Raw genomic sequence first — 26,912 nt, forward strand, 5'->3', positions numbered from 1 at the left:
GCCTTCGCCCGCCCCGCAGGCCCCGCCCCCTGTCAGAGGGCGCGTGCGCAGTGGAGCTGCCGAGCCGGGAGGTGCTGCGTGGCGGCCCGGGGGCTCCGGGAGGGGGTCGGCTGCGGGTGGGCAGGGCTGTGCGAAGGTGTCCCTTCCGCGGACTCTGACTCGACTTACCTAAAGTCTCCGCACCGATTGTCTCGTCTGCATTGTGGAAGTAGCGAATTCTCGTGCAAACTCTGGATGCTTCTGAAAGCTCTCGGTGAGCTAAAGCCTGTGCCCTGGAAATTGCCAAGGTCCACAAGGAGCGAGAGGGTTTATGTTTTGTTACCGGCTGTACCGTGTGCCTGATGTGCATAGGCATTTGTTGAATGATGAATGCGTATTTAGGAGCTGGCAAGGGCTCCCGAGCTTCCCCCACTGCTCTACCAACGAGGTGGCCTGTTCCCTAGCCTCTCCTGCGACCCCCGTCGTGCAGCTCCATGTTTTTTTAAGATTTTATTTATTAGAGACACACACACACACACAGAGGCAGAGACACAGGCAGAGGGAGCAGCAGGCTCCACGCAGGGAGCCCGACGTGGGTCTCGATCCCGGGTCTCCAGGGTCACGCCCCGGGCTGAAGGCGGCGCTAACCGCTGAGCCACCCGGGCTGCCCCGAGACCCCAGGGTTTTGGGTGCCCGGAGCTGCTACTGCTGCAGGGGCTCCAGCAACCAAGCCCTCTGGCAGGGAGGCGGGGGGTGCGATAGCGAGAATAATCCTCTTGGGAGCAGTTTACCCTTTTGTCCAATAATAATAACAGCTTGCAGGGAAGGATAAGGGAGAGGCCCCCAGAGTCGGGCTCCTACCCACCCCGAGGAAACAGATAAGACGGTGAAGACAGGAAAAAAAAAAAAAACAAAACCTAGCTCCCTAGCTCCAAAATGTTAGGGAGTTATCCCCCTTTACCTGGCTGCTAAGCGATCCCAGAGATCCAGATGTAGAGGGATGTTATGGAGGAGATCCTAACCAGAGGGGAACCCCTGGTTTGAGCTCGTGACATTTACAAAAACATCTTGTTGTGATGATGCTCACAGGCCCCCACTGTGTTCCTTCTAAATATCCACCGTGATATTGATAAGAAATTTACCAAGTTCCCTGGTCACTTTCCTATAAAGACAGACCCTAAAAGCCCTGGGTGGTAACCCTGTCTGGACCCCTCTCCCTTTTGAGAGCTTTCTCTGTATCTCTGCTTAATAAAGTTCCATCGCTTTGCTCGCTCTCTTGTCCGCAAGATTCATTCTTGGACTACAAGAGACAAGAACCGAGCTCGCCTGTATTGATTTGTTCCATGCACTATGCAAAAAAGCTTGGATAAATAAATAAATATTTTTTAAATGTTTAATATTTTTATTTTAAAATAAAATAAAATATGCACCCCCCCCCCCGGGCGGGGGGAAGCCTGGGTGGCTCAGCGATTGAACGTCTGTCTTTGGCTCAGGGTGCAGTCCCAGGGTCTGGGATCGAGTCCCCCCACATCGCGTTCCTTGCAGGGAGTCTGCTGCTCATGTCTCTGCCTCTCTCTGTGTGTCTTTCATGAATAAATAAATAGAATATTTTTAAAATATTAAATATTTTTAAAAATCCAAAAAAGCTTTATACATTGTCTTATTAAATTCTAATAAGAGCCTCCTGAGGGATTTACCTAGGAGGGGGAAGGCTTAGATGGAGATTAAGGAGCCTCCCCAGGTTGTGCAGTGGTAGAGCTAAGCTCAGAACACAAATAGAAGGCGATCCAGGACACAAAGGTTGAAGTTCACCCAGCAGGCTAGTGACCTCCCTCCTCCAATAACAGGAAAAGAGAAAAAAGTCTTTAAGAGTTTCAGGCTCATGGTGTTTCTTTCTTGAGTCGTTCTGTTCTCTTTCGAATGAAAACATTTACCAGATTTATATTCTGTTTTAAATTGCTAGCATCTGTTTGTGTAAAGCCATTCTAAAGTTTGGTCATTATAAAATAAAGGAGAGCAGGAAACTCTAAAACAGTATGTCCACTCTGGAAGCACACACGTTCTATGGGAAATCAGGGGTTTAAGATTTTCCAAGTTACAAATGAAGACACAATCTTTTTTTTTTTTTTTTTATGATAGTCATACAGAGAGAGAGAGAGAGAGAGAGAGAGAGAGAGAGAGAGGCAGAGACACAGGCAGAGGGAGAAGCAGGCTCCATGCACCGGGAGCCCAATGTGGGATTCGATCCTGGGTCTCCAGGATCGCGCCCTGGGCCAAAGGCAGGCGCCAAACCGCTGCGCCACCCAGGGTTCCCCTGAAGACACAATCTTGATACTAAATTCTACAGTCAGGATTTACAAATTATTTCTGTGAGCTTCTTCCTGGAAGTATCAACAATTAGGAATTTTACTGACATGGTTTTGTATTTGTCTGATTCAGCGAGTCAGCTTTTAAAAAGCTTTTAAACTTTCAGTGTTCTCAGTCTTACAATCTGTGGGTATTCTCGTTTGAGGAAATACTGGGACTTTTCATAAATTCAGGTGGTGAGAATACAAAAATTAATAAAGCGTACTCCCAGCCCTCAAGGACCTTACTGTCTAGAAGGAGACTCACATGTGTACACAGATATGGTCTACATAGTAGTAAAGTGCAGGGGTTTCCGAGTATGGAAACAGTGAAGGGAGATTCAGGGAACACATCAGGAAAGGAAGATCTTAGAGAATAAATTTGACCTGTAGACTAGAAGAAGGTACTGGTCATTGCCATTTTCTTACTGATTTTTGTACTACAAAATGCATTCCTAAGTCATTTTCTTACTGATTTTTGTAGACAGCATAAAGTTTAAAACTTCAATGAATACCCTTTATTAGGTATAACATCCCTTGGCCATCGAGTGAAATTTCTATTTTGTGTATACTAAAAACGTTTTTTCTCTTTTTATTTTGAATTTTCTATGTGTTTTTATAGTTTTTTTAAAAAAAATGGAACCTTGTTCCTGTGATACTTTTGTGGCATTACCTCCGGCAACGGTTGATAACAGGATTATTTTTGGAAAAAATTCAGACAGACTGTGCGATGAAGTACAGGAGATAGTTTATTTTCCTGCCGCAGTTCATGATAACCCGAGAGAACATCTTCAGGTAAGTAAAGTACATGTTTTGTTAGCAAGTTTTCTTTAAAAATAAAATAAACAGCTTTCTTTTTTTTTAAGATTTTATTTATTTATTCATGAGAGACACAGAGAGAGGCAGAGACACAGGGAGAGGGAGAAGCAGGCGTGGGACTTGATCCCAGGTCCCCAGGATCACACCCTGGGCTGCAGGTGGCGCCAAACCACTGCACCACCGGGCTGCCCATAAACAGCTTTCGTATTGATCATTAGCTAGCTATTTGGTAGAGATTATAGAAGTTAAAAATTCAAGGATTTAAATTGAAAAATAATTTGAATCAGAACTATACTATCTGGTCTTTTATTTCAGTGATTTGAAGGAAGCTGAAATAACAATAAAAACCGTTGTTATTTCTTTGATCAAGTATTTGAATATTTATTTTATGCAAGCATGTCAAATAGGGCAAGGATTTAAAGCCTGCTGTCAAGATTAGTTTTGTCTTCTAAGAGTTTAGAGTCTAGTAGAGTAATAGGATGTACATGTAACTAACCCCATTATAAAGTAGGGTGGTTTAAATGCTAAATTTAAATAAGAACAATAAGTTGTGACAACAGTGGAGAAAGCAGTTTTTTCAGATTAGAGATCAAGGAAGACTTCACCAGGAACTAGGGTTTCAGCTGGAGTTTGATGGACAGAAAGGATTCTGATTGGTGTAGAAAAGGGAAAGTAATTACAGTCTCTGGAAATAAAAGTTTTATCTTCAAAAAAGGCTTTTGGGGCCCTGTGATAACACTATTAACATGAATTTTGGGGCACCTGGTGGCTCAGTGGTTGAGTGTTTGCCTTTGGCTCAGGTGGTGATTCTGGGGTCCTAGGATCAAGTCCTGCATCAGGCTCCCTGCATGGAGCCTGCTTCTCCATCTGCCTGTGTCTCTGCCTCTCTCCATGTGCCTCTCATGAATAAATAAATAAAATCTTAAAAAAAGCACATGCATTTTATGCAGTCATTTTGTAGTATACTCATTAACTAAAAGACCTTTAAAAATTTTTATTAAAAATCCTTTCAAAAAAACTCCTTTCAACATGGAACTTAAAGTAAAAGTTTCATATTATGCTTTTATTGCTAAGGTATATATTTTTTAGATTTCATTTTATTGATATTCTAATACTAAAATATGTTAAATATTAGATGTTTTCTGTATACAGGCCTTTTATTTTCTGAGACTATTTTTTCATCTTGAATCCATTTCCACTTTCTCTCTTTATGTTTAAATTTCTCCTGTTCTGTAAACCAGTGGTTCTTATTCTTTCACTATGGTGGACACACGAGATGGGTGACTTCCACATGTTACAGAGGCTTCTGTAGCAATTCTATTGTATATAAGCGCTGCTATATGGAACTTATGTCACTAATTAAGAAATACTGGAGGGATCCCTGGGTGGCGCAGCGGTTTGGCGCCTGCCTTTGGCCCAGGGCGCAATCCTGGAGACCCGGGATCGATTCCCACGTCAGGCTCCCGGTGCATGGAGCCTGCTTCTCCCTCTGCCTATGTCTCTGCCTCTCTCTCTCTCTCTCTGTGTGACTATCATAAATTAAAAAAAAAAAAAAGAAATACTGGACATTGAGATTGAGATCTACTCTCTTTAAGCCTAAGTCAATACATCTTCCTCTAAAAATGTTTCATGATTTCACAACTAGAAACCATCTCTCTCTTAAGCTTCTGTTAGCACCTCATTTTACTTTTCTTCATGGGCCTTATACTTTATATTTTGTTGTATTTCAGTTAATGTATAAGTTTTAAGGGCAGGGATCCCTGGGTGGCGCAGCGGTTTGGCGCCTGCCTTTGGCCCAGGGCGTGATCCTGGAGACCCGGGATCGAATCCCACATCGGGCTCCCAGTGCATGGAGCCTGCTTCTCCCTCTGCCTGTGTCTCTGCCTCTCTCTCTCTCTCTGTGACTATCATGAATAAATAAATAAAATCTTAAAAAAAAAAAAATTTTAAGGGCAGCCCAGGTGGCTCAGTGGTTTAGCACCACCTTTCGGGCCAGGACGTGACCTGGGGACCCCGGATTGAGTCCCATGTCGGGTTCCCTGCATGGAGCCTGCTTCTCCCTCTGTGTCTATCATGAATAAATAAATATAATCTTTAAAAAAAAAAGATATTGTTTAAAAAAAAGTTTTAGTTTCTTGAAAGGAAATCTGTATCTGATTCATCTTTGTAACTACCATATCTCTTAGAATGCTTTGTGATAGGAGATGCTTGATTTCAATGAATAAAAGCTTCAGGGTAAATTCTGAATATGTTTAAAGGGTAATGATTTTATGATTGAAAATTTTAAATTGCACTTTATTTCATAATGGGCATGTCTTCTGCTTGATTTTTAAGATTCTGGAATTTAATAAGTTTTTCTTTTTTGGTTGTTGCTATGGCTTTCTTTACAGTGTACTTATATAGAAATTGATCAAGTTCCTGAAACCTATGCTGTTGTCCTTAGTCGCCCAGCTTGGTTATGGGGGGCAGAAATGGGAGCCAATGAGCATGGAGTTTGCATTGGGAATGAAGCTGTATGGGGGAGAGAAGAAGTTTGTGATGAAGAGGCGCTACTGGGCATGGACCTTGTCAGGTTATTTTTTAATTATATTTTTCCAGTATAGAACTTGTCTAAATTTTTAATTTTGGTGTAACTCTTATAAGTTTTATTTTCCTTTTTTTCCCCATATTTTGGACGTTGATCCTTTATAGTTTGTATTAAAATGCTCCAGAGTACAGACATATCTCATCTTATTATACTTTGCCTTATAATACTTCATAGATACTGCATTTTTTACAAATTGAAGGTTTGTGGCAATGCTGTGTCAGGCAAGTTTATCGACACCATTTTTCCAACAGATTTTGTTCACTTCATGTCTATGTCACATTTTGGTAGTTTTCACAACATTTCAAACTTTTTATTATATTTTTATGGTGATCTGTGATTAGTGAGTATAACTTGGTGAAAGCTCAGATGATGGTTAACATTTTTTTTAACAATAAAGTATTTTAAAATTAATTTTTAAATAAAGGGATGTAATTGTTTTTACACATAATGCTGTTGCACACTTAATAGACTATTGAATAGTGTAAACATAACTTAATATGCACTGGGAAACCAAAAAATTCATTTTATTTTTTTTTCACTATTTGTTTTATTCCAGTGGTTTAGAACTGAACCTGCAGTATCTCCAACATATGCCTATATAGGCATGTAATTTGAAGACTCAAGGTTATTAATTGGGAGAAGGGAAAGAGTTGAAAATTATGATTCATTTATGTGAATTATATGAAATACCTAACATACTTTATCAGACCATAATTAATTCTCACAGTAACTTCATAGACTACATATTATTATCATCATTTTATAGATGAGATTCTGAGATAAAGCAACTTGCTAATAAGTTGCCGAGTTGGAATTTGAACATTGATCTATTTGACTCCAGAAACTTTGTTTTCATGATTCTAAACTGACTTCAGAAGGAATGGCTTAGAAGTTGGATTTTAGTTTATCCATTAACTTAAAATAACTTTTACTTTGAAATAAACAAAAAAATTGGGGATCCCTGGGTGGCTCAGCGGTCTAGTGCCTGCCTGCCTTTGGCCCAGGGCATGATCCTGGAGTCCTGGGATCAAGTCCTGCATCGGGCTCCCTGCCTGGAGCCTGCTTCTCCCTCTGCCTGTGTCTCTGCCTCTCTCTCTCTCTCTCTCTCTCTCTCTGTCTATCATGAATAAATAAAATCTTAAAAAAAAGAAACAAAAAATCTCATGTACATGAAATTATTTAAGAAAAATGATGGAAATTTATTTTAATATGAAAACTTTTATATTTTTATTTTAGACTTGGCCTTGAAAGAGCTGATACAGCTGAAAAAGCCCTCAATGTCATTGTTGATCTATTAGAAAAATATGGCCAGGGTGGAAATTGTTCAGAGGGTAGGATGGTATTTAGCTATCACAACAGTTTCCTGATAGCTGATAGGAATGAAGCCTGGATTCTGGAGACTGCAGGGAAGTACTGGGCAGCAGAAAAAGTACAAGGTATGGACTACTTTTCATGATTTTTTAAATTTGTTTTACAATTAAAAAAATAACCCCTTAACTACAGACATTACATTTAATTATTTCTCAAGATTTATAATCCAGTGTAATGCAGAGTTGAACTGCAGGGGAAATGAAAAATTTGAAAGAATGTAACAGTGAAAGAGTACTACAAAGAGCTTTTCTGAAAAAGAGAAAAAGGTGGTGTTCTCTCTTTTTCATATTATGATATTAATTAAATCAAGAGTCAGACACTTAACTGACCAAGCCACCCAGGCACCCTCTTTATCTTTCTGAGTATGTAATAGATGTTCATCAAATGCATATGGTACAAAATTTAGAGGTCTATATTCACATTTAAATAGTGATTAGGAATCATAATGTACAAATAAATACAATATGTTAAATGTGATTTTTTTTTCCTTCCACTCTTCTTTGAAAATAGAGGGAGTTCGTAATATTTCTAATCAGCTTTCTATAACAACCAAGATTGATCGGGAACATCCAGACCTGAGAAACTACGCTAAGCAGAAAGGTTGGTGGGATGGTAAAAAGGAGTTTGATTTTGCTGCAACATACTCTTACCTTGACACAGCCAAGATGAAGATTTCACCAGGCAGATACTGTGAAGGCTACAGGCTTCTGAATAAACACAAAGGTATTTTATCATTTAAAAAATATCAGAATGAAAAATTATATTTTGCCTGAATATAAGGTTGGTATGATAAAATCTGGTTTTGAAGGAATTATTCTCTTTTTTTTTGAGATTTTATTTATTTATTCATGAAGCACACAGAGAGAGGCAGAGACATAGGCAGAAGGAGAAGCAGACTCCCCCACAGGAGCCTGATGCGGGACTCAACCCCCAGAGCCTGAGATCACACCCTGAGCCGAAGGCAAATGCTCAACCGCTGAGCCACCCAGGTGTCCCTGAAGAAATTATTCTTAGTAAGACATAGTTTTACTAAACTGAAATTTTGTGAACTAATATTATAAGTTTTGGGCCTGGTGGCTTAGCGGTTGAGTGTCTGCCTTCGGCTCAGCGAATGATCCTGGAGTTCCCGGATCGAGTCCCACATTGGGCTCCTTGCATGGAGCCTGCTTTTCCCTCTGCCTGTGTTTTTGCCTCTCTCTCTGTCTCTTATGAATAAATAAATAAAATCTTTTTTAAAAATTGATATACCCTAGACAGTTTGAAAAAAAAAAAGGAAGACAGCACAAGTTATGTGCAAGAAAAATATCAACCCCAATGGCATTAGGAGAATGACAGGAATATTACAAACTTAGAGGAAATGAACTAATTCCTTGAAAGCCACAAACCACCAAAACTCACCTAGAAAGGAGTAACTCTTGATAATTGTCTGCTAGACAACTGGTTGTATTCAACCTGCAAACTACTGGTGGGCAGCTCAAACGTCAGCTCAGTTCTTTTATCTTTAGCAGGCTGCTTACAGTCTACCCCACATCCTGATTCACAAAACAGATGGAAATTTGGGTAGCTTTTTCCCCCCACAGAATTTGGGGGGTTTATCTCTAACTCTGTCTCTTAAGGGATTTCTCCTTCACTTTCTAATACCTGTGGTTGACCTCTAGTTCTTCAGGCCAGAGGTTTTCTGTAAATAATTGCACAATATTGCACACTGTTGACTGTGGCCTTCCCTTGGGCTGAAGCCAAAACAAAAATAGGAAATTTATCCTCTGCTTCATCCCATCTTCCAAAAGGCCCTGTCCATAATTTTCCTACTTTTGTTAACTGTAAAGAACCTTTAGGTAGTCTGTCTTTTGTCCCAAGTTTATAGCTACCTAAGGGAGGGTTGGTCTGATAGGAGCTTACTTAGCTTAATTGAAAGCAGAACCCCTTCCTATGTCATTTAATATTCCATGACATTATTTTATTTATAGAAATATGTTCTCATGATTCAAAATCCACAGGCACACAGGAGTATACAGTGAAGTCATTTCCTCCTATCCTGTCCCTAAATGTTAATTTCTTTTTTCCATAGGCAATCTCTTCTGTATTCTTCCAGAGATAATATATGCTTAATGAAACAAAAAATATATATGTAATTTTTTTCTCTTTTTTTAAAGAAATGGAAGTATGCCATATACACTTTTCCGCACATAATTTCTTTTTAGTTAACAATATATAATGTAGGTGATTCTATTTAATGTATTTAGAATTTTTTCATTTTTTAAAAAAGATTTTATTCATTTATTCATGAGAGACACACAGAGAGAGGTAGAGACACAGGCAGAGGGAGAAGCCTGTGGGACTCGATATAGGCGTCCTGGGCCAAAGGCAGGCACTAAACCACTGAGCCACCTAGGGATCCCCTTGTCTAATTATTCTTAATTAGAATTAAGTTTGTTGAAAAGCTGTAATTTTTAAATTGTATTTTATTAGTATGTCTTTTTTCCATTTTTAAATTTAGTTACTATTATCTCTTATTTATTTATTTGTTTGTTTATTTATTTATTTTACTTATTTATTTTTTACTATTAACTCTTAAAAAAAATTGTAGTGTGTCTTTGCCCCTTTGCTTCCAAATATCTCCAGCAAAGTAACTTGTATTTAGAAGATTATTGGGTACCAATTAACTACTAATGGGTCATTCCACAGTATTCCAAAATATGTGACTAATATATTCTGTTTCACTTGAAGGATAAAATGATTCTTTAAGCCAATCAGAAAGCAACTGCTCCGAGATAGATCAATGATTGATATTTACTTCTTAGGTATTCATTAAACACATTAGTAATATGTTAGTTATTTGGTATGACAGAAAAAAGTTTGTGACAATGTTTTTTGAATGCCTTAATATCATTGTTTTAAAATATTTAGTATTTTACTTATATTTTTCTTTCCAGAAGAATGTCTTTTCATTTGAAAGGTTTTTAAATAAAATTTCTTAATGTTAGTTTGTCATTTTATAAATAGATTATTTAGACTATCTTTTGTTTTCATGTGATGGATATGTAGAGAATGCTAAAATATATTATTCTAAGGATTTTTAGACTTACTATTATTGTAAAAGTAGAGACTGAGTAGCAATTGTAGCAGTACCTATTCCCATTTGTTAAAAGCTGTTAATGGGTAGACACTGTGCTAAGTGATTGTATTATCTTCTCTAAGGAACTATGTGAAGTAGGTATTACCTTCATTTCACAAATGAGGAAACTGTTCTTCATTTATCTCCTCTATGAAACTGAAAAAAATGGACTCTCTTTTATTTTTTTTAAAGATTTATTCATTTATTTATGATAGACATAGAGAGAGAAAGAGAGGCAGAGACACGGAAGGAGGGAGAAGCAGGCTCCATGCCGGGAGCCCGACGTGGGACTTGATCCCGGGACTCCAGGATTGCGCCCTGGGCCAAAGGCAGGCTCTAAACCGCTGAGCCACCCAGGGATCCCCAGACTCTCTTTTTTGAGCTTCTATTCTCTCAGCAGCTAGTTCAGTGTCTTGCATTAGTATGTTCCATGTGTTTAGTAAGTATTTTTTTGGGCAGCCCGGGTGGCTCAGCGGTTTAGTGCTGCCTTCAGCCCAGGGCCTGATCCTGGGGACCTAGGATCAAGTCCCATGTCCGGCTCCCTGCATGGAGCCTGCTTCTCCCTGTGCCTCTCTCTCTCTCTCTCTGTGTATTTCTCACAAATAAATAAAATCTTTAAAAAAAATAAGTATTTTTTTATTAAGTTAACAAAGGATTGTTAATTTTTTTTTTAAGATTTTATTTATTTTTTCATGAGAGACACACCAGAGAGGCAGAGAAACAGGCAGAGGGAGAAGCAGGCTCCCTGCAAGGAGCCCGATGCAGGACTTGATCTCAGACCCTGGTGATCACACCCTGAGACAAAGGCAGACACTCAACCGCTTAGCTACCCAGGCATCCCAGGATTGTTAAATTTAATTGAATTAAATTAAGTTGTAACTTACAGATAAATAATTTAACAAAGGTTGCTGTTGTATACTTTTTTCTGGCAATAAACTTAGAGGCTTGGGACATAAATTAGCAGGTATTCCTAAAAAAAAATGAAGAATAACAACACATAATTAAGGTGGAGAGGAAAATGTCAAGAATCCTAGGGTTTAGAGTAATTGGACAAAAGAAAGAAAAGTAGAAGTAACTAAATTAATTTAAAAAAATAAATAAATAAAATAAATAAATTAATTAGCCACTGAATCATAATAATTAATTCTGTTATATTTACAAAATAATTGAATTATATATAGATTTGAAATGCATATGTGATTACAGCAAGAATTGCATCTGACATGAAACTTTTTTCTCCCCAAGTATAAAGTACAGTTCATCTAGCTTTCTGTGCTTGCCAAAGGAATAAATGTCTTTCCAATACTTTCATAGAAAATTGTCTACTAGTACATATTATAGTTAATTTTTCCTATGATTTTTCTAGATGGAAGAGTCTATCTTTCTTCTTTTCAGCTACCTGATAGCTATTAACTGTGCTGCATGTATATCCAAATTGTATCTGTATTCACTCATGTATTTTAAATAACTAGTTTAAATTGCAGTGAAATTGCACCCTGTGTTTTGCATTCATTTTACTGAACCCTGCTACTGCAGTCTCAGTACTTATTCAATGCTTGCTAGTGGATTACTTATAGCTATCCTACTCAAGTGATCATGTAAATCCTCCCTTCATTTTGAGAATTGTAGGTTTTGAATACAGAAAACATTTTCATAATACCTGTATTATCGCAGTGTTATGGTTCTGACACTGTTTTCATTAAAACTTGCCATTTACAGGAATTTAGATTTGAATCATTTTAAAATCTCACTAGGTGCAGAAGCTATATGTCTGATAGATAGGTGTGGATGGCAGGCTTTTGCTTTATTGTTTAGTTTTAAAGTTAAAGGCTGTTTTCAGGTGCAGTCTTGTTTTTTTTTTTCCCCTGCATTTTCTCAAAATTAACAGAAAAATTTGCTCTTATAACAAGTTATGTATAAATTATTTTTCTTGAATTGGAAGTCATAGCTCTCCTAAAGAGAAACAGAAAATTTGCTATTAACATAAAACAGTTGGTAACATGTAATGATTGAGGGCGTTACATTAGATTATTTTATATGGAAGTCAATTTTATTTTAATTTGAAATGTCATAGAATCACATTTTGAGTACAGACTTCCTGTAAGCTTTTTTCCTTTTAATTATTCCCATATATCATGGGAATGGGGTAGGGGGAAATTCTTGCTTTTCATGCTCTCTTTGTCTTTGTGAGTTATTTCATATTTTATTCCTTTACAGTCATTGTCATAGGGTATTAGGAGAGAGGAAACAAATACCTGTGGTCAACCAACTGTGTTAAATGAAAGTTATTTGTTTCTTTAGAAATAGTTTTAATGCAGTAGTTAAATGTTTCCAATATAAAGTATCTGAAAATATCTGATGGCAGGAAATTTTTTTTTAACTGTGCTTGTTACAATATGGGCCTATCATGTTTGTTACTATTATTGGAAAATTGATACTATTTGAGGCTAAAAAGAGACTGATGGGAGGCACAATAGTGGAGTGGTTAAAAGCACTGAGCCGGATTTCTGTTTCTGGTTATCAAGGAATAAGTGGTCGTAGGCTAACCTCCCCCCCCCCCCAAAGAATAACTATAAAAACTATAAAATATGAAGACATAGGTGAGCACCCAAGACAGGACATGAGGGCCTAGATCCAAGAGATGGAGCAATGACTAGCTACACTTTGAGAAGCACCTGACCTTCTATGTCACAATTTCTCCTGAAAGCAATTGTTGACTTGTAAGTAGCACAAATGTAGAATGAGACATTGAGAAATCAAGACAAAAGTAGTTGCTAAAAGTCTAAAAAGCTATGTAAGATTTGGGAATCTCACAAGGCCTTAGGGACAAAACTTAGATCTAATAGTCAACCAGGCCTAAGAAACACCCCAGGAAAGCTACACCTTAGGAGTAAGAAGAAACAGGTACTAGGCCAGTCTCAACTGGACCAATAGGTAATCTACTTATATTCTGTTTGTTTGCCAGAAGAAAATTAAATCCTCTGTTGAGGAAAACATGAAGAGCTGCTACAAATTTTCATCCATAGTGTCTAACATTCAATAAAAAATTATCAGACATGCCAAGGTATTAGACTAAATGACTAAAAACCAAGAGAAAGTGGACAGTAGAAACTGATCCACTGGTATCCATAAACTAGCTTCATCAGACAGACTTAAATTAGTATATTTTAGATATTCAAAAAATTAGATGAAGTGATGGAGAATTTCATTACAGAACTGGAGTTTATGAAGATAATCAAATGGAAATAATAGAACTGTAACATTCTAATAACTGAAGTTAAGAATTCAACAGATACCAATTGGTTTAATAACAGAATAGACATAGCAGAAGAAATTAGTGAATTGGAAGGTCAGTAGAAACTATCTTGGTTGAAATGGAGAGAGAAAAGTTTAGAAAATGTAGACAAGTGTGTGAGAGCCTTCTCAGACTTGGTGAAAAGATCTCACATATGGAGTTGGAGTCCCGGCAGGGAAGGAAAGAGAGAATATGAAGGGGCAAAATCAATATTTGAAGAGATACTGGCCAAGAATTTTCCCAAACTAATAAAAGTCATTAATCCCCAGCTTCGAGCTCTACAGACCACAAGAAGAAATAAAAAGAAACCATACCCGGGCACATCCTAGTGAGATTTCTGAAGGAAAAAAAAAAACCCAAACAACAACCAATAGAGAGAAAATCTTAAAAGCAGTAAGAGAGAAAATCTTAAAAGCAGTGAGGGAAAGCTACAAAGGGGCAAATATAGGACTGACAAATAACTTTTCAACAGAAGGAAAAGAATCCAGAAGACTGTAAAGGATGCCTTTAAAGTGAAGAAGAAAAACAATGATTACCTATTTAGAGCTCTATACCCAGTGAAAATCTCCTCCAAAAATGAAGTTGAAATAAAACAGAAGTTGTCACTAATTGGCATAAAGAAATACTAAAGGTCGTTCTTCAGGTTGAAAAAAATGTTCTCCCATAGAAGCAAGGGTAAGCAGGGCACCTAGGTGGCTCAGTTGTCTGCCTTTGGTTCAGGTCATGATCCCAGGGTCTTGGAATCAAGTCCTATGGCTGGCTCCCTGCTCAGTGGGAAGCCTCTTTCTCCCTTTCCCTCTGCCTGCCACTCCCTGTGCTTGTGCTCGCTCTCTCTTAAATACATAAATAGAATCTAAAAAAAATTTTTTAAAGATTTAAAAAGAATGGATACACTCAGATAATAGTTACTGAATATTGTCAGTAATGCTAACTAAATACACCTTAAAGATTTTTGTAAGAGCAACCAGATTGAATGTATTTTGCATTTTTTTATTCCTTCTGAGGAAGTTACAGATTTTATTTGATGTAATGGTTTTTGAGACTTTGTATTTTATATTTTTCTAAAAAATCTTTCTACGACAGTGGAATGAAACTAATAGTTATGATACAATGTTTGTTTATAGTCAATCTCTAATTTAATTTATACCTAGACCATTATCTCATGTTATATATTATTGAAAGAAAGCAGTTAGTATTTACACTACGTCAGTATGCAAATTCGTATGTATTTGGTGATTTTTAAAATGATTTCCCTAGGAAATATAACTTTTGAAACAATGATGGAAATTCTCCGAGATAAACCAAGTGGCATTAATATGGAAGGAGAATTCCTGACCACTGCAAGCATGGTTTCTATTTTACCTCAAGACTCCAGCCTTCCTTGCATTCACTTCTTTACAGGGACTCCTGATCCTGAGAGGTAAAGTCATAAAATACTGTAAACCAACAAGGGCTCAGGGAGTAGGGTAGTCACTAGTCTGTTGGTGATTTTGCCAGGCTAAATATTTCTTACACAAAAATGACAATAATTTTTGGAAGCATTTTCTGTTCAAGTTGTAGCCTGCCATTTCCATATGTGTATAATTGCCATAACTATTCTCATTTTTATAGGACAAAAATGTTAATAGTTTCTTGTATGCAGTTATCCCTACTCTCTTTCTCCAAATATATTTAAAATTGTCAAGAAAAGAAGATGGTTTTCTTTTGCAGATTCAGCATTACAATATTAGATGATTAATAACAGTAAAAAGATAAAATGATGTAGTTGTGCCGGATTTAGATGGTTACTTATCTACTCATATCTAGAAAATACATGCATATAAAATTTAAACTATCAGTAGCTGAAGTTATATCTAAAGTCGGATTTATACAGACTATCTTTAGTCATTAATGTCTCCCACAGAACTCAATGCACATGACATTAGAAATGATCTTATGTTCACTATTTCCTAGTGTTATAGTCTTTCATGTTATTAAAGATATTTTCAAGAAGATGGAATGAGACTTGTGAATGCTTTATTAATACTGCTGTTGATTTTCATTCCAAATCCCAATCCTCAATCTATAACATTGTGGGTTGCTCTTACCGTTCACCTGTGGAGTTTGCAGTAGAAAATGATGAGCTGTGTTTTCATTTGACACTGTTTCTGTGCCAGGCCCTTTGTTAGGTTCGTGGAAATACAGGGCTAAAGAAAGTACGATCCCCAGCCCCAAAGGAGAGAGCCCAGTGTACCAGGAAAGACCGATGTGAGTATAGCTAGTATGACAGGAACAGTTAGTATGTAACAAATTAATAGAAACTTCTAACTAGAGGGAATCTTAAAAGATTTAGAATAATGCTTAATACTTTTATATCACCGCAAGCCAATTTAATGAAGACATTTTCTTCTAGGTCCGTTTTTAAGCCTTTCATATTTGTGCCAAATATTTCACAACTATTGGATACCAGTTCACCAACATTTGGACTTGAAGATCCAGTTAAGAAGAAGCCACGTTTCCAGCATAAGCCTGACAGAAGGCACCCACTCTACCAAAAGCATCAACAGGCATTGGAAGTAATAGATAAAAAGGAGGTATGACTAAATTAGATTCTGTTTTATCATTAAGAAGAGTTTCAAATGTGATTCAATCCATATTTTGAACTTTGGAATCTCAGCTTTCTTTCCTTCCTTTATGTAAAAATAGGTTTAAAAATAGTTTATTTTTTTTATTTTTTTATTTTTTTTATTTATGTATGATAGTCACACAGAGAGAGAGAGAGAGAGAGAGAGAGGCAGAGACATAGGCAGAGGGAGAAGCAGGCTCCATGCAGCGGGAGCCCAATGTGGGATTCGATCCCGGGTCTCCAGGATCACGCCCTGGGCCAAAGGCAGGCGCTAAACCGCTGCGCCACCCAGGGATCCCTAAAAATAGTTTAGATGGGCATTCCGGGTGGCTCAGCGGTTTAGCGCCACCTTCAGCCCAGGGTGTGATCCTGGAAACCCAGGATGGAGTCCCATGTCAGACCCTGCATGGAGCCTACTTCTCCCTCTGCCTGTCTGTCTGTCTGTCTGTCTCTCTGTCTCAAAAAAAAAAAAAGTTTAGGTGCTTTAGATGCTAAAAATAGTTTAGATTCTAGGAGAGCTATAACCAAAGGTTAAAAATAATGGTTAAGAATGCATTGAGTCTTATAGGGAAATTTAGTATATTAAGTGTAATAACAGTATCTAATATTTACTGAGCATTTACTATCCACTCAGCACCGTGGTACTGTTACACAGAGTATTTTATTTAATCTTCACAACCAGTTTAAGAATAGCTACTGGGTAGCCCCAGTGGCGCAACGGTTTAGCGCCGCCTGCAGCCTAGGGCGTGATCCTGGAGACCCTGGATCGAGTGCCACATCAGGCTTTCTGTATGATGCCTGCTTCTCCCTCTGCCTGTGTCTCTGCCTCTCTCTCTGTCTTTATGAATAAATAAATAAAAATAAAAATAAAAAAATAAAACTGTAGAATTAAAAAAAAAGAGTAACTACTATTACTATGTCTATTTTGCTGATAAGGAATTTGAGACTTATGGAGTTTAAGCAGTTTGCTTAGTTTATATCTCCTAACAAAGCTATTGGAGGGCAGTTAACGTTCTTAATCATATAGCCGTAGATGAATTTTAATGCAAAGTGCTTAACACCTCTTAGACTTAAAATAATAATAATGAGTTGGAGTTAAAAAAAAAAAGATAAATGCTTGTGTTTTTTAAATGTAGGTATTATAGGAGATTAACATATGCAAAATCTCATCTCTAGAAATAAGCAGATACATTTTTGGGGGGACAGATACATGGATAGATTGACAATTTTATAATATCCATACCTCTTCAGTCCTCTTATCCTCTTCCCTCTCTCCCCCAGAGATAAAAATAGACTAGAAGGAAATGGAAGAGCACCCTAAAGGTTTTTTAAAGAACTATCAACTGATTTCCCTCAATGAAGGAAAAGATTGGCCATTTTATACCTTTTCTCACCTGTTTATACCAGCTCCTGATTTCTGTTGCCTATAATTCCTTTAACTTCATCAAGGTATATACATTTACATTTTTTCCACATAAAGTGAATTAAATTAATTGTCCTCCAGGTAATTATTTATTTACTTTTGTCTGTGGTATGTTAGAATGGTTGCCATTCCCCCCCCCTGCTTTCCTTATGCTTAAAGCAGAGAGTTCTGTCCAGACCTATTTACTGTGAATTCTTTTTTTTTTTTATTATTTAAAGAGTTTATTTATTTATTCATGAGAGACACACAGAGAGAGGCAGAGACACAGGCAGAAGGAGAAGCAAGCTCCATGCAGGGAGCCCGATGTCGGACTATCCTGGGACTCCAGGATCAGGCCCTGGGCTGAAGGCAGGTGCTAAACCGCTGAGCCACCCAGGGATCCCCTTGCTGTGAATTCTTGACACTATTTTTGTTTTATCTTTGTTTTAACTTAAAACTTAGAGCATAGGGGCTCCTGGGTGACACAGTCAGTTAAGTGTCTGACTCTTGGTTTTGGCTCAGGTCATGATCTCAGGGTCATAAGATTGAGCCTGACATGGAGCGTAGCATTGGCCACGTGTGGGCCCCCTGCTCAGTGCAGAGTCTGCTTAAGAGTTTCTCTTCTTCTCCCTCTGCCCCTACCCAGCCAGTAAATCTTTAAAACAACAACACCAACAAGAAGCTTAGAGCCAAAACACTTTTGTAGCCTGGTGGCATGGAGTGAGAGGCAAACAATTTGTTCTAGGAGCCCATTAAATGTGCTGATGAGAGCCCACTCCAGTGGCCGTGGTGTCATACATTGCATGGGCTTGGCTTACCCTCCAGACTCAGCACACCCCTGTGAAAAATGATGAGTCCACTGGTTCTTCTAGCCTTTGCTCAAGTTCCTGAGTGATATGTTTCCAGAGTGTCTGCTCTGGAGGGATTTTCCTTCATTCCTCCTTGAGCAGCCTCCATACTGCACTCATTGCTTACTGTAGCTCTCAAGAATTATCAGCTTCCTTTTCCCCACAATTGCTTCTGGGAGGTTGGTTTTGTACACTTTTTTATTAAATATTTGTTAAATTGCTCATTGACATTTTTCCAATTAATTCTGAAATTAAAATTTAAAAGCTGTTGTTACTATTTTAGACTTTATTTAGCAGGCATTAAATATTGATTGATAGCAGAAAGTTGTAGAAAAACAATGGAATTTGAGGGAAGAAGTGTAAAAGAGCTGGGTTCTAGTCTACTTATTTTTAATTGAACTATAGTTGACACACAGTGTTAACATTAGTTTCAGGTGTACAATATAGTGACTGGACAACCCTATACTATGCTCACCCCAAGTGTAGCTACCATCTGTCACCCTACACTATTACAGTATCATTAACTATATTCTTTATGTGCCTGTTATCCCCATGACTTCTTCATTCCATAACTGGACACATTTATTTCCCTCTCCTCTTTATCCATTTTGCCCACTCCCTTACTCTCTGACAACCATCAATCTGTTTGCTCTGTATTTATGGGTCTGTTTCTGCTTTTTGTTTACAATGTTTTTTAGATTCCACATCTAAGTGAAATCATATGGTATTTGTCTTTCTCGGTTTCTACTCTTATATCTTTTTTTTAAAAGACTTTATTTATTCATGAGACACAGAGAGAGAGAGGCAGAGACAGGCAGGGGGAGGAGAAACAGGTTCCACACCAGGAGCCCAATGAGGGACTCAATGAGGGACTTGATCCCGGAACTCCAGGATCACGTCCTGAGCCAAAGGCAGATGCCCAACCACTGAGTCACCCAAGTGTCCCTCTATTTTTATGTCTTAGATAGGGTTAATGCTACTGGTAGTTTTAATTTACATTTCTTGATTACTAAGAAGTTAAAAATCTTCTCATATGTTTATTGGCCATTAGTATTTCCTCTCAAATGACTTGCTTTTTTTTCCATAGCCTATTTTTCAACTGTTTCTTGGTTGTTTTTGTCTTTGCCTCAAAAGAAAAAAAATATGTGAATTTTGAGTCTTTGTTATACTGCAAAATTTTCATCTCAGTTTATTAACTTTTTTGTCAGAAGTCTTAAGTCTAGTCAATTATATTTGTTAGTCTTCACCTTTAAGGCATCTTGATTTCATGCTTCAAAAGGCCAGCCTCACCTCAAAATAAATATAACTTCTGTATTTTATTCTAGTATATGTGTGTATTTGAAAAAAAATTAGTTCTTTAATTTGTCTGAAGTTTATTTTTGTGTATGTTATGAAATAGGGATTTTTTTTTAAGATTTTATTTATTTATTCATGAGAGACACAGAGAGAGACAGAGACACAGGCAGAGGGAGAAGCAGGCTCCATGCAGGGAGCCAGATGAGGGACTCCATCCCAGGTCTCCAGGATCATGCCCTGGGCTGAAGGAGGCGCTAAACTGCTTAGCCACCAGGCTGCCCTGAAATAGGGATTCTAACTTTGTTTTCTAGGAGCTGACCAATTATTTCAATACCATTTGTGGACAAAATACATTTTCCCTACTGATATGTAATGTAGCATTTCTTCAGAAAAAGTCGGTACAATTGATTTTAAAGTATACATTAAGGTTAAGAATCTTTGTTTTGTGGAGTTCTGCCCTATAATGGTTCACAGTTTTAAAATTATGCTCACTTTCTAATAACTTTCTTCTTCTATACTTTTTCTCTCAGTACCTACCCTATAACTGGTCATGGTAATTCATCAATAACTTAAAAATTGCTTCATTCTGTAAGAACCATGGCCTTCCCCCACCCCCACTTCTTGAAATGGAAGAATCATAGAGAAAATGTCTTTTCTTTTAGTTGTTCTTTGCCTTGAATACTGCTGTTCTTTTTCTTTTGTTTAATCTGATAAAACTGGTTTTAAATATAGAAGATCTGGGATCCCTGGGTGGCTCAGTGGTTTAGCGCTGCCTTTGGCCCAGGGTGTGATCCTGGAGACCCAGGATCGAGTCCCATGTCGGGCTCCCTGCATGGAGCCTGCTTCTCCCTCTGCCTGTGTCTCTGCCTCTCTCTCTCTCTCTGTGTCTCTCATGAATAAATAAATAGAATCTTTAAAAAAAATAGAAGATCTAACTTCATAAAAATATCCTAGCCTCAATTTTCAGCAACTTTCCCCATGTACAACATCATAATTTCAATGGTCCTTGTTGTCTTTTAGGTTTCTTGCTTATAGACTAATCCTACACAATTATTATCTTTTCTATTAAAAATACCTAATAGGGGTATCCCTGGGTGGCTCTGTGGTTTAGTGCTGCCTTCAGCCCAGGGCCTGATCCTAGAGACCCGGGATTGAGTCCCACATCAGGCTCCCTACATAGAGCCTGCTTCTCCCTCTGCCTGTGTCTCTGCCTCTCTCTCTCTCTCTCTGTGTCTCTCATGAATAAATAAATAAAATCTTAAAAAAAAAACTAATAAATTTGGGTTAATCCATTAACTTAATCTAGAACAATGATTTTTCCCAAAGAATTTCATTCCTTCTATATTTAAAGAATATGAGGAGGGGAACTAAAATAGAAGTGAAAACTAGAATGAACAAATCTTGCCTGTAGAAGTGAGTTGGAATTTGGTTAGACTTGTACATTTGTGTGTGTTTATTTATTTTTATTTTTTAATTTTTCAGGAAAAAGCCAAAACATTGTTGGATAACATGAGGAAACTGGAGAAAGAACTATTCAAAGAGATAGAATCAATTCTTCAAAACAAGCACCTTGATGGGGATAAAATTGTTAATCTCTTTCCTCAGTGTGTAAAAGATGAAATTAGAATTTATAAGTCAAACATTAGTCCTTAGTGGTCATATAAATGGTCAGCAATCTTCAAAGTCTGAATCTATCACTTTGGTAAATGATAGAACCTAGCTTGAGCAGATCTGATTATTCTTTAATAGAATTTATGTTAATGGCCTATTAAAACTACATATAGCTTTGCTGAAATATTAAGAAAGAAAAAAACATTGGAATTAGTCACATATATCATGGGATAGTCAGGATGTATTTCAGATATTTTGTGGGGTTTTTTTTAGCCATAATGCCTTTTAAAAATTAAAATAATTAAATATTCTACAAAGTATAAAACATTGAAATAATGCATGGATTTATGTTTATTATAGCCCTCAAATAATTTTCTCAATTACAGCGAGAAAGCAGATTTTTCTTTAGTAATGGAAATTATTGTTTCTTGAGTAATGAGTTTTTTCTCATTAGGCAAATACTAATCATATCTAGCAAAATTTTATAGGTTTATACATTGTCTTATTACAGTGTATTAATTCTGCAAATGCACTTTTATTAAACTCAAACATGCTTTTTGTCAAGATTTGGCTGACCAAAAAAAAAAAAAAAAAAAAGTTTGGCTGACCAGTGAGCGATTACCTCTAATTATCAAAGTTTTTCAGCTATGCTATGCACCTTTAAAGGCTTTTATGTTAATATTTTTAGAAGAGCTTATCTGGAGATTAGGAAATGGCTAAGGGAACCAAGACCTTAGGAAATACTCTTTCTGTGTCTTGAATCTTTCTCAAATTTTATTTCTATTCACTTGAAAACAGCAACACGAGTGAGAGTGGCAACGAAATAGAATTGTTAGTGTATTATGAACATTAAGAACATTATAGTGTATAATGTATTATAAGCATTGTAACTGAGTAATATCTACCCAAAGCTTATAAAACTTTGTTAAAGTCACATAGAGATTACAAATAAGACTCAAAGTTGCAAATTTAAAACAAAAGAAAATTCCAACTCCAAATAACACTATTTATTGGTTTCTATAAATATCTCTTTTAGGTACTTGATTATATTATATTTACTGGTTTCTATCATTGTAATTAGGATTATTACTAAAGCAGTAAATCATTATATTTAAAGAGTGCCCAGGAAGTTTCTTAAAAAGTTCCCTCATAAAAACCATAATCTGCCTGATATTGCTCTTGTTTAATTGAGGGCTGCCATTACAAAAGAGAGACTTATCTCAGGTACTCAGTTATGGTTCAGTGTTAGGTTCTCTCCAAATCATGAAAACCCTTGGCCAACCCCTGCACCTCTTATCTCTCTTTTAATATGAGGAAACTAAGCAGGCTGTTCATTTATCTAGAGACACATACTTGAATCTTACTCTCTCCCTTGGGCCAGCATGTTTTCCCTTTCTCCTCCCACACCAAACTAGACTCAACTACCACCATCTCTTACTTGGACAATTTCAGCTGTTTTCTACACCCATTTTTGTTTTTTATCTCTATTCATACAGATCACTGCAGCCCAGGTGATCTCTTAGAAGTGTAAATCTAATCATGAATTGCTGTCCTGGAAATTTTTAAGAAAATATTTTTTATAGCAAATTTAAGATTTAGAGCAAAACTGAACAGAGAGTACAGAGTTCCCACATACCTCCTGTCCCACCTCCAATTTCCCCCGCTAGCAACATCCCACACTAGAATGGTATATTTGCTATATATAGCAAGGAACCTATATTAACATATAGGAACCTATACTAACATATCATTATCACCTCAAATCCATAGTCTACATCAGGTTCACTCATGGTACCTTCTATGGGTTTGGACGAATATATAATCATATGTATTAATGATCATAGTATCATACAGAGTAGTTTCACGGCTCTAAATATCATCTGTGTTCCACCTATACATCTCTCCCTCTGCTTAACCCTGACAACTACTTTTTTACTGTCTCCATAGTTTTGCCTTTTCTAGAATATCATATAGTTGGAATCATACAGAATATAGCCTTTTCAGATTTGCTCTTTAACTTACTTAGTGATATGCATTTAAGAGTCCTCCATGTCTTTTTATGGCTTGAGAGCTCATTTCTTTTTAGTGCCAAGTAATATTACATTGGGTATCTTGGTTGCTGATATCCACTATGAAGGACATCTTAGTTGCTTCCATGTTTTGGCAATTATGAATAAAGCTGCTATAAACATCTGCATGCCAGTTTTTGTGTAGACTAAGTTTTTCATTTTATTTGGGTAAATACCCAGCAGCATGAGCGCTGGATGGTATGGGAAGAGTATGTTTAGTTTTATAAGAAACGGCCACACTATTTTCCAGAGTGACTGCCATTTTGCATTCCCACCAGCAGTGAATGAGAGTTTCTGTTGCTTCACATCCTTGTCATTTGGTATTGTCAGTGTTCTGGATTGTGGCCGTCTCATAGGTGTATAGTAGTACCTTGTTTTAATTTGATGATAACATACGATGCAGAGCGTCTTTCATTTTTTTTAAAGATTTTATTTATTTATTCACGAGGGACAGAGAGAGAGAGGCAGAGCCACAGGCAGAGGGAGTAGCAGACTTCATGCAGGGAGCTTGATGTGGGACTTGATCTGGGACTCCAGGATTACGCCCTGGGCTGAAGGCAGACACTTAACCACTGAGCCAGCCAGGGGTCCCCAGAGCATCTTTTAATATGCTTATTTGCCATCTGTATGTCTTCTTTAGTGAGATAATCTGTTCAGATCATTTGCTCATTTTAAAAATCAGGTTGTTCATTTTCTTATTGTTGAGTCTAAAACTCAAGAGTCATTGAGATGAGTTCCAATCCTTTACAACTATCAACAAGATCCTGCTGATCTTTCCCATCTATATCTTACTACACTTTTATCCATTTTTTTTCTAATCCCTCACCCATCTCCCCATTCACCTCCCTTTTGGCAGCCACCAGTTCTCTGTCCATTTCTTCTTTTTGGTGTTCGTTTATTTTGTTTCTTAAATTCTACATATAAATGAAATCATAAGATGTTTATCTTTCTCTTCCTGACTTATTTCACTTAGCATAATACCCTCTGGGTCCATCCATGTTGGTGCAAATGGCAAGATTTCATTCTTACGGCTGAATAATGTTCCATTGTATACATATACCACATCTTTTTTATCCATTCATCTATGATTGGACACGTGGGTTGCTTCCACATTTTGACTATTGTAAATAATACTGCAATAAACAGAGGGGTACATATATCTTTTTGAATTAGTGTTTTTGTTTTCTTTGGGTACATACCCAGTCATTGAATTACTGGGTCCTATGGTAATTCTATTTTTAACTTTTGAAGGAAACTCCATACTGTTTTCCACAGTGCCTGCATCAATTTGTATTCCCACTGACAGTGTAAAAGGAACCCTTGTACACTGTTGCCTTTTTTTTAAATTTTGTTGTTTTTTTTTTAATTTTTATTTATTTATGATAGTCACACACAGAGAGAGAGAGAGGCAGAGACACAGGCAGAGGGAGAAGCAGGCTCCATGCCGGGAGCCCGACGTGGGATTCGATCCCGGGTCTCCAGGATCGTGCCCTGGGCCAAAGGCAGGCGCCAAACCGCTGCGCCACCCAGGGATCCCGGTTTTTTTTTTTTTTTTAAGACTATTTGAGAGAGAGAGAGAGATAGCACGCTTGAGCATGAGTGGGGGTGGGGAGGGGCAGAAGGGAAGCAGACTCCTCACTGGGCAGGGAGCCCAAAGCAGGGCTCCATCCCTAGACACTAAGATAATGACCAAAGCCAAAGGCAGACACTTAACCAACTGAGCCACCCAGGTGCCCCAGCTGGTGCCTTTTAAAAAGCTCTTCCTATGCTGCTCTTTCCAATCCTCTAATGTGCCCAACTCCTTCACAATGGCTGTACCCTGTTTGCACCATTCATTTCATGTGCTCCACTTTATGTAATTCCTTTATGTAAATTCCTTTAGAATTTTGCTGAAACATGAGTTCCTCAGGAAAGTTTTCTCCACACCACAAGGTTAAGTCTGTTGTTACACACTCTCAGAGTCACATGTGATCCTGATCACAAGTGTAATTATAGGTCTAACATCTGTCTTTCACAGTATAATAGAAGCTTTATAAGGTTAGGAACTGTCTTTGTTCCCACTATTGTGTGCTCAGTAGTCAACATTGTGTTGGCACAAGCTAGATGCTCAATAAATATTTGTTAAATGAGCATTCAAGTGCTCATGGAAATAATTTATATAGTCCTCTGTAAAGTTGAGCAAATTACCTTGACAATCTACCTGTACAACTTAGTACCTTTGTTAAGTCACAGGTCAACCTGTTGCCTTTTTCCATATTCAAAATGGGAATAACAGCTCCCTAAATACAAGGATTATTAGAAGGATATATGAGTTAACTAAGAAACAGTTTGGGATGGGCAGCCCGGGTGGCTCAGCGGTTTAGTGCCACCTTCAGCCCAGGGTGTGATCCTGGAGACTCGGGATCGAGTCCTACGTCAGGCTCCCCTGCTTCTCCCTCTGCCTGTGTCTCTGCCTCTGTGTCTCTCGTGAATAAATAAATAAAATCTAAAAAATAAAAAAATTCTTTAAAAAAAAGTTTGGGGGCAGCCCTGGTGGCGCAGCGGTTTAGCGCTGCCTGCAGCCCAGGGCATGATCCTGGAGACCCTGGATCGAGTCCCATGTCGGGCTCTCTGCATGGAGCCTGCTTCTCCCTCTGCCTGTGTCTCTGCCTTTCTCTCTCTCTCTCTCTCTCTCTGTCTCTATGAATAAATAAATAAAATCTTAAGAAAAAAAAAAGTTTGGGAGACTTTCACTTCATAAATCTGATATGGTATTTGCATTTTGGTAATTATGTGGGTAATTAATCCCTGGTGGCATATTTTAGAAAATTTAAGGTTTTCTTAAAATTCATGTGTTTCTTAAGTAAAAAATATAGTAGCCAAAATTAAGCTTTTTTTTGTTTTGTTTTGTTTTTGGTTAACCCTCAAATGATGTGGTTATTATTTACTATGATGTAATAAATCAATAATCTAATGAACTGAGCACTTTAGAGAAAGATAGTTTGATCTTTGGTGAAAACATCAATTTATGTATTAATCTTCAACCAAAACAATTTTATTTTTTATTCTAATTCCAGTTAACAGTTTTACATTAGTTTCAGGTGTACAATATAGTGATTCAACAATTCCAGATATTAGTGCTCATCAAGATAAGTATACTTTTAATCCTATTCACCTGTTTCACCCATCAATTCCCACCACCATCACTCTCCCACCATCTGTTTGTTCTCTATAGTTAACAGTTTGTCTTTTGTTTTTTTTTTTTGTGTTTTTCTTGAATTTCACACATAAGTGAAATCATATGGTATTTGTCTTTCTCTGACTTATTTTGCTTAGCATTATACTCTCTAGATCCATCCCTATTGTTGTAAATGGCAAGATTTCATTCTTATGGCTGAATAATATTCCATTGTGTATATATGTATATATATGTATATATACATATCTTCTTTATCCACATCTTCTTTATCCATTCATCTGTTGATGGACAATTGGTTAGCTATTGCAAATAATGCTGTAATAAACACAGGGATGCATATAGATTTTTGAATTAGTGTTTTTGTATTCTTTGGTTAAATATCTAGTAGTGTG

The 26,912-nt window shown here is 37.3% G+C and overlaps 1 protein-coding gene across 2 annotated transcripts; it reads left to right on the forward strand.

Moving 5' to 3' along the window:
* Positions 1-6: 6 nt before the first annotated feature.
* On the forward strand, positions 7-24,499 carry SCRN3 (secernin 3). 2 transcript variants are annotated; one of them, XR_004803856.2, is made up of 9 exons: positions 37-253; positions 2,947-3,119; positions 5,534-5,715; positions 6,967-7,166; positions 7,612-7,824; positions 14,769-14,931; positions 15,904-16,084; positions 17,398-17,565; positions 21,145-21,281. XR_004803856.2 is itself a non-coding variant. In XM_025460230.3 (8 exons), the coding sequence occupies exons 1-8, from the start codon at positions 235-237 to the stop codon at positions 21,313-21,315; spliced, it is 1,302 nt and encodes a 433-aa protein (XP_025316015.3). In that variant the 5' UTR covers positions 7-234; the 3' UTR covers positions 21,316-24,499. The 2 variants fall into 2 exon arrangements, 1 of the variants encoding a protein (XP_025316015.3); XM_025460230.3 differs by lacking the exon at positions 17,398-17,565 and having other exon boundaries at positions 7-253; positions 21,145-24,499.
* Positions 24,500-26,912: the final 2,413 nt, after the last annotated feature.

This window comes from Canis lupus, chromosome 36 (assembly GCF_003254725.2).
Source record: "Canis lupus dingo isolate Sandy chromosome 36, ASM325472v2, whole genome shotgun sequence".
NCBI lineage: Eukaryota > Metazoa > Chordata > Mammalia > Carnivora > Canidae > Canis > Canis lupus.

Bases quoted from the DNA above. Each gene is read 5' to 3' on its own strand.
- SCRN3 (XM_025460230.3), top strand. The intron at 3,120-5,533 runs GTAAGTAAAGTA...CTTTCTTTACAG, and splicing joins ACCCGAGAGAACATCTTCAG to TGTACTTATATAGAAATTGA. The intron at 5,716-6,966 runs GTTATTTTTTAA...TTTTTATTTTAG, and splicing joins CTGGGCATGGACCTTGTCAG to ACTTGGCCTTGAAAGAGCTG.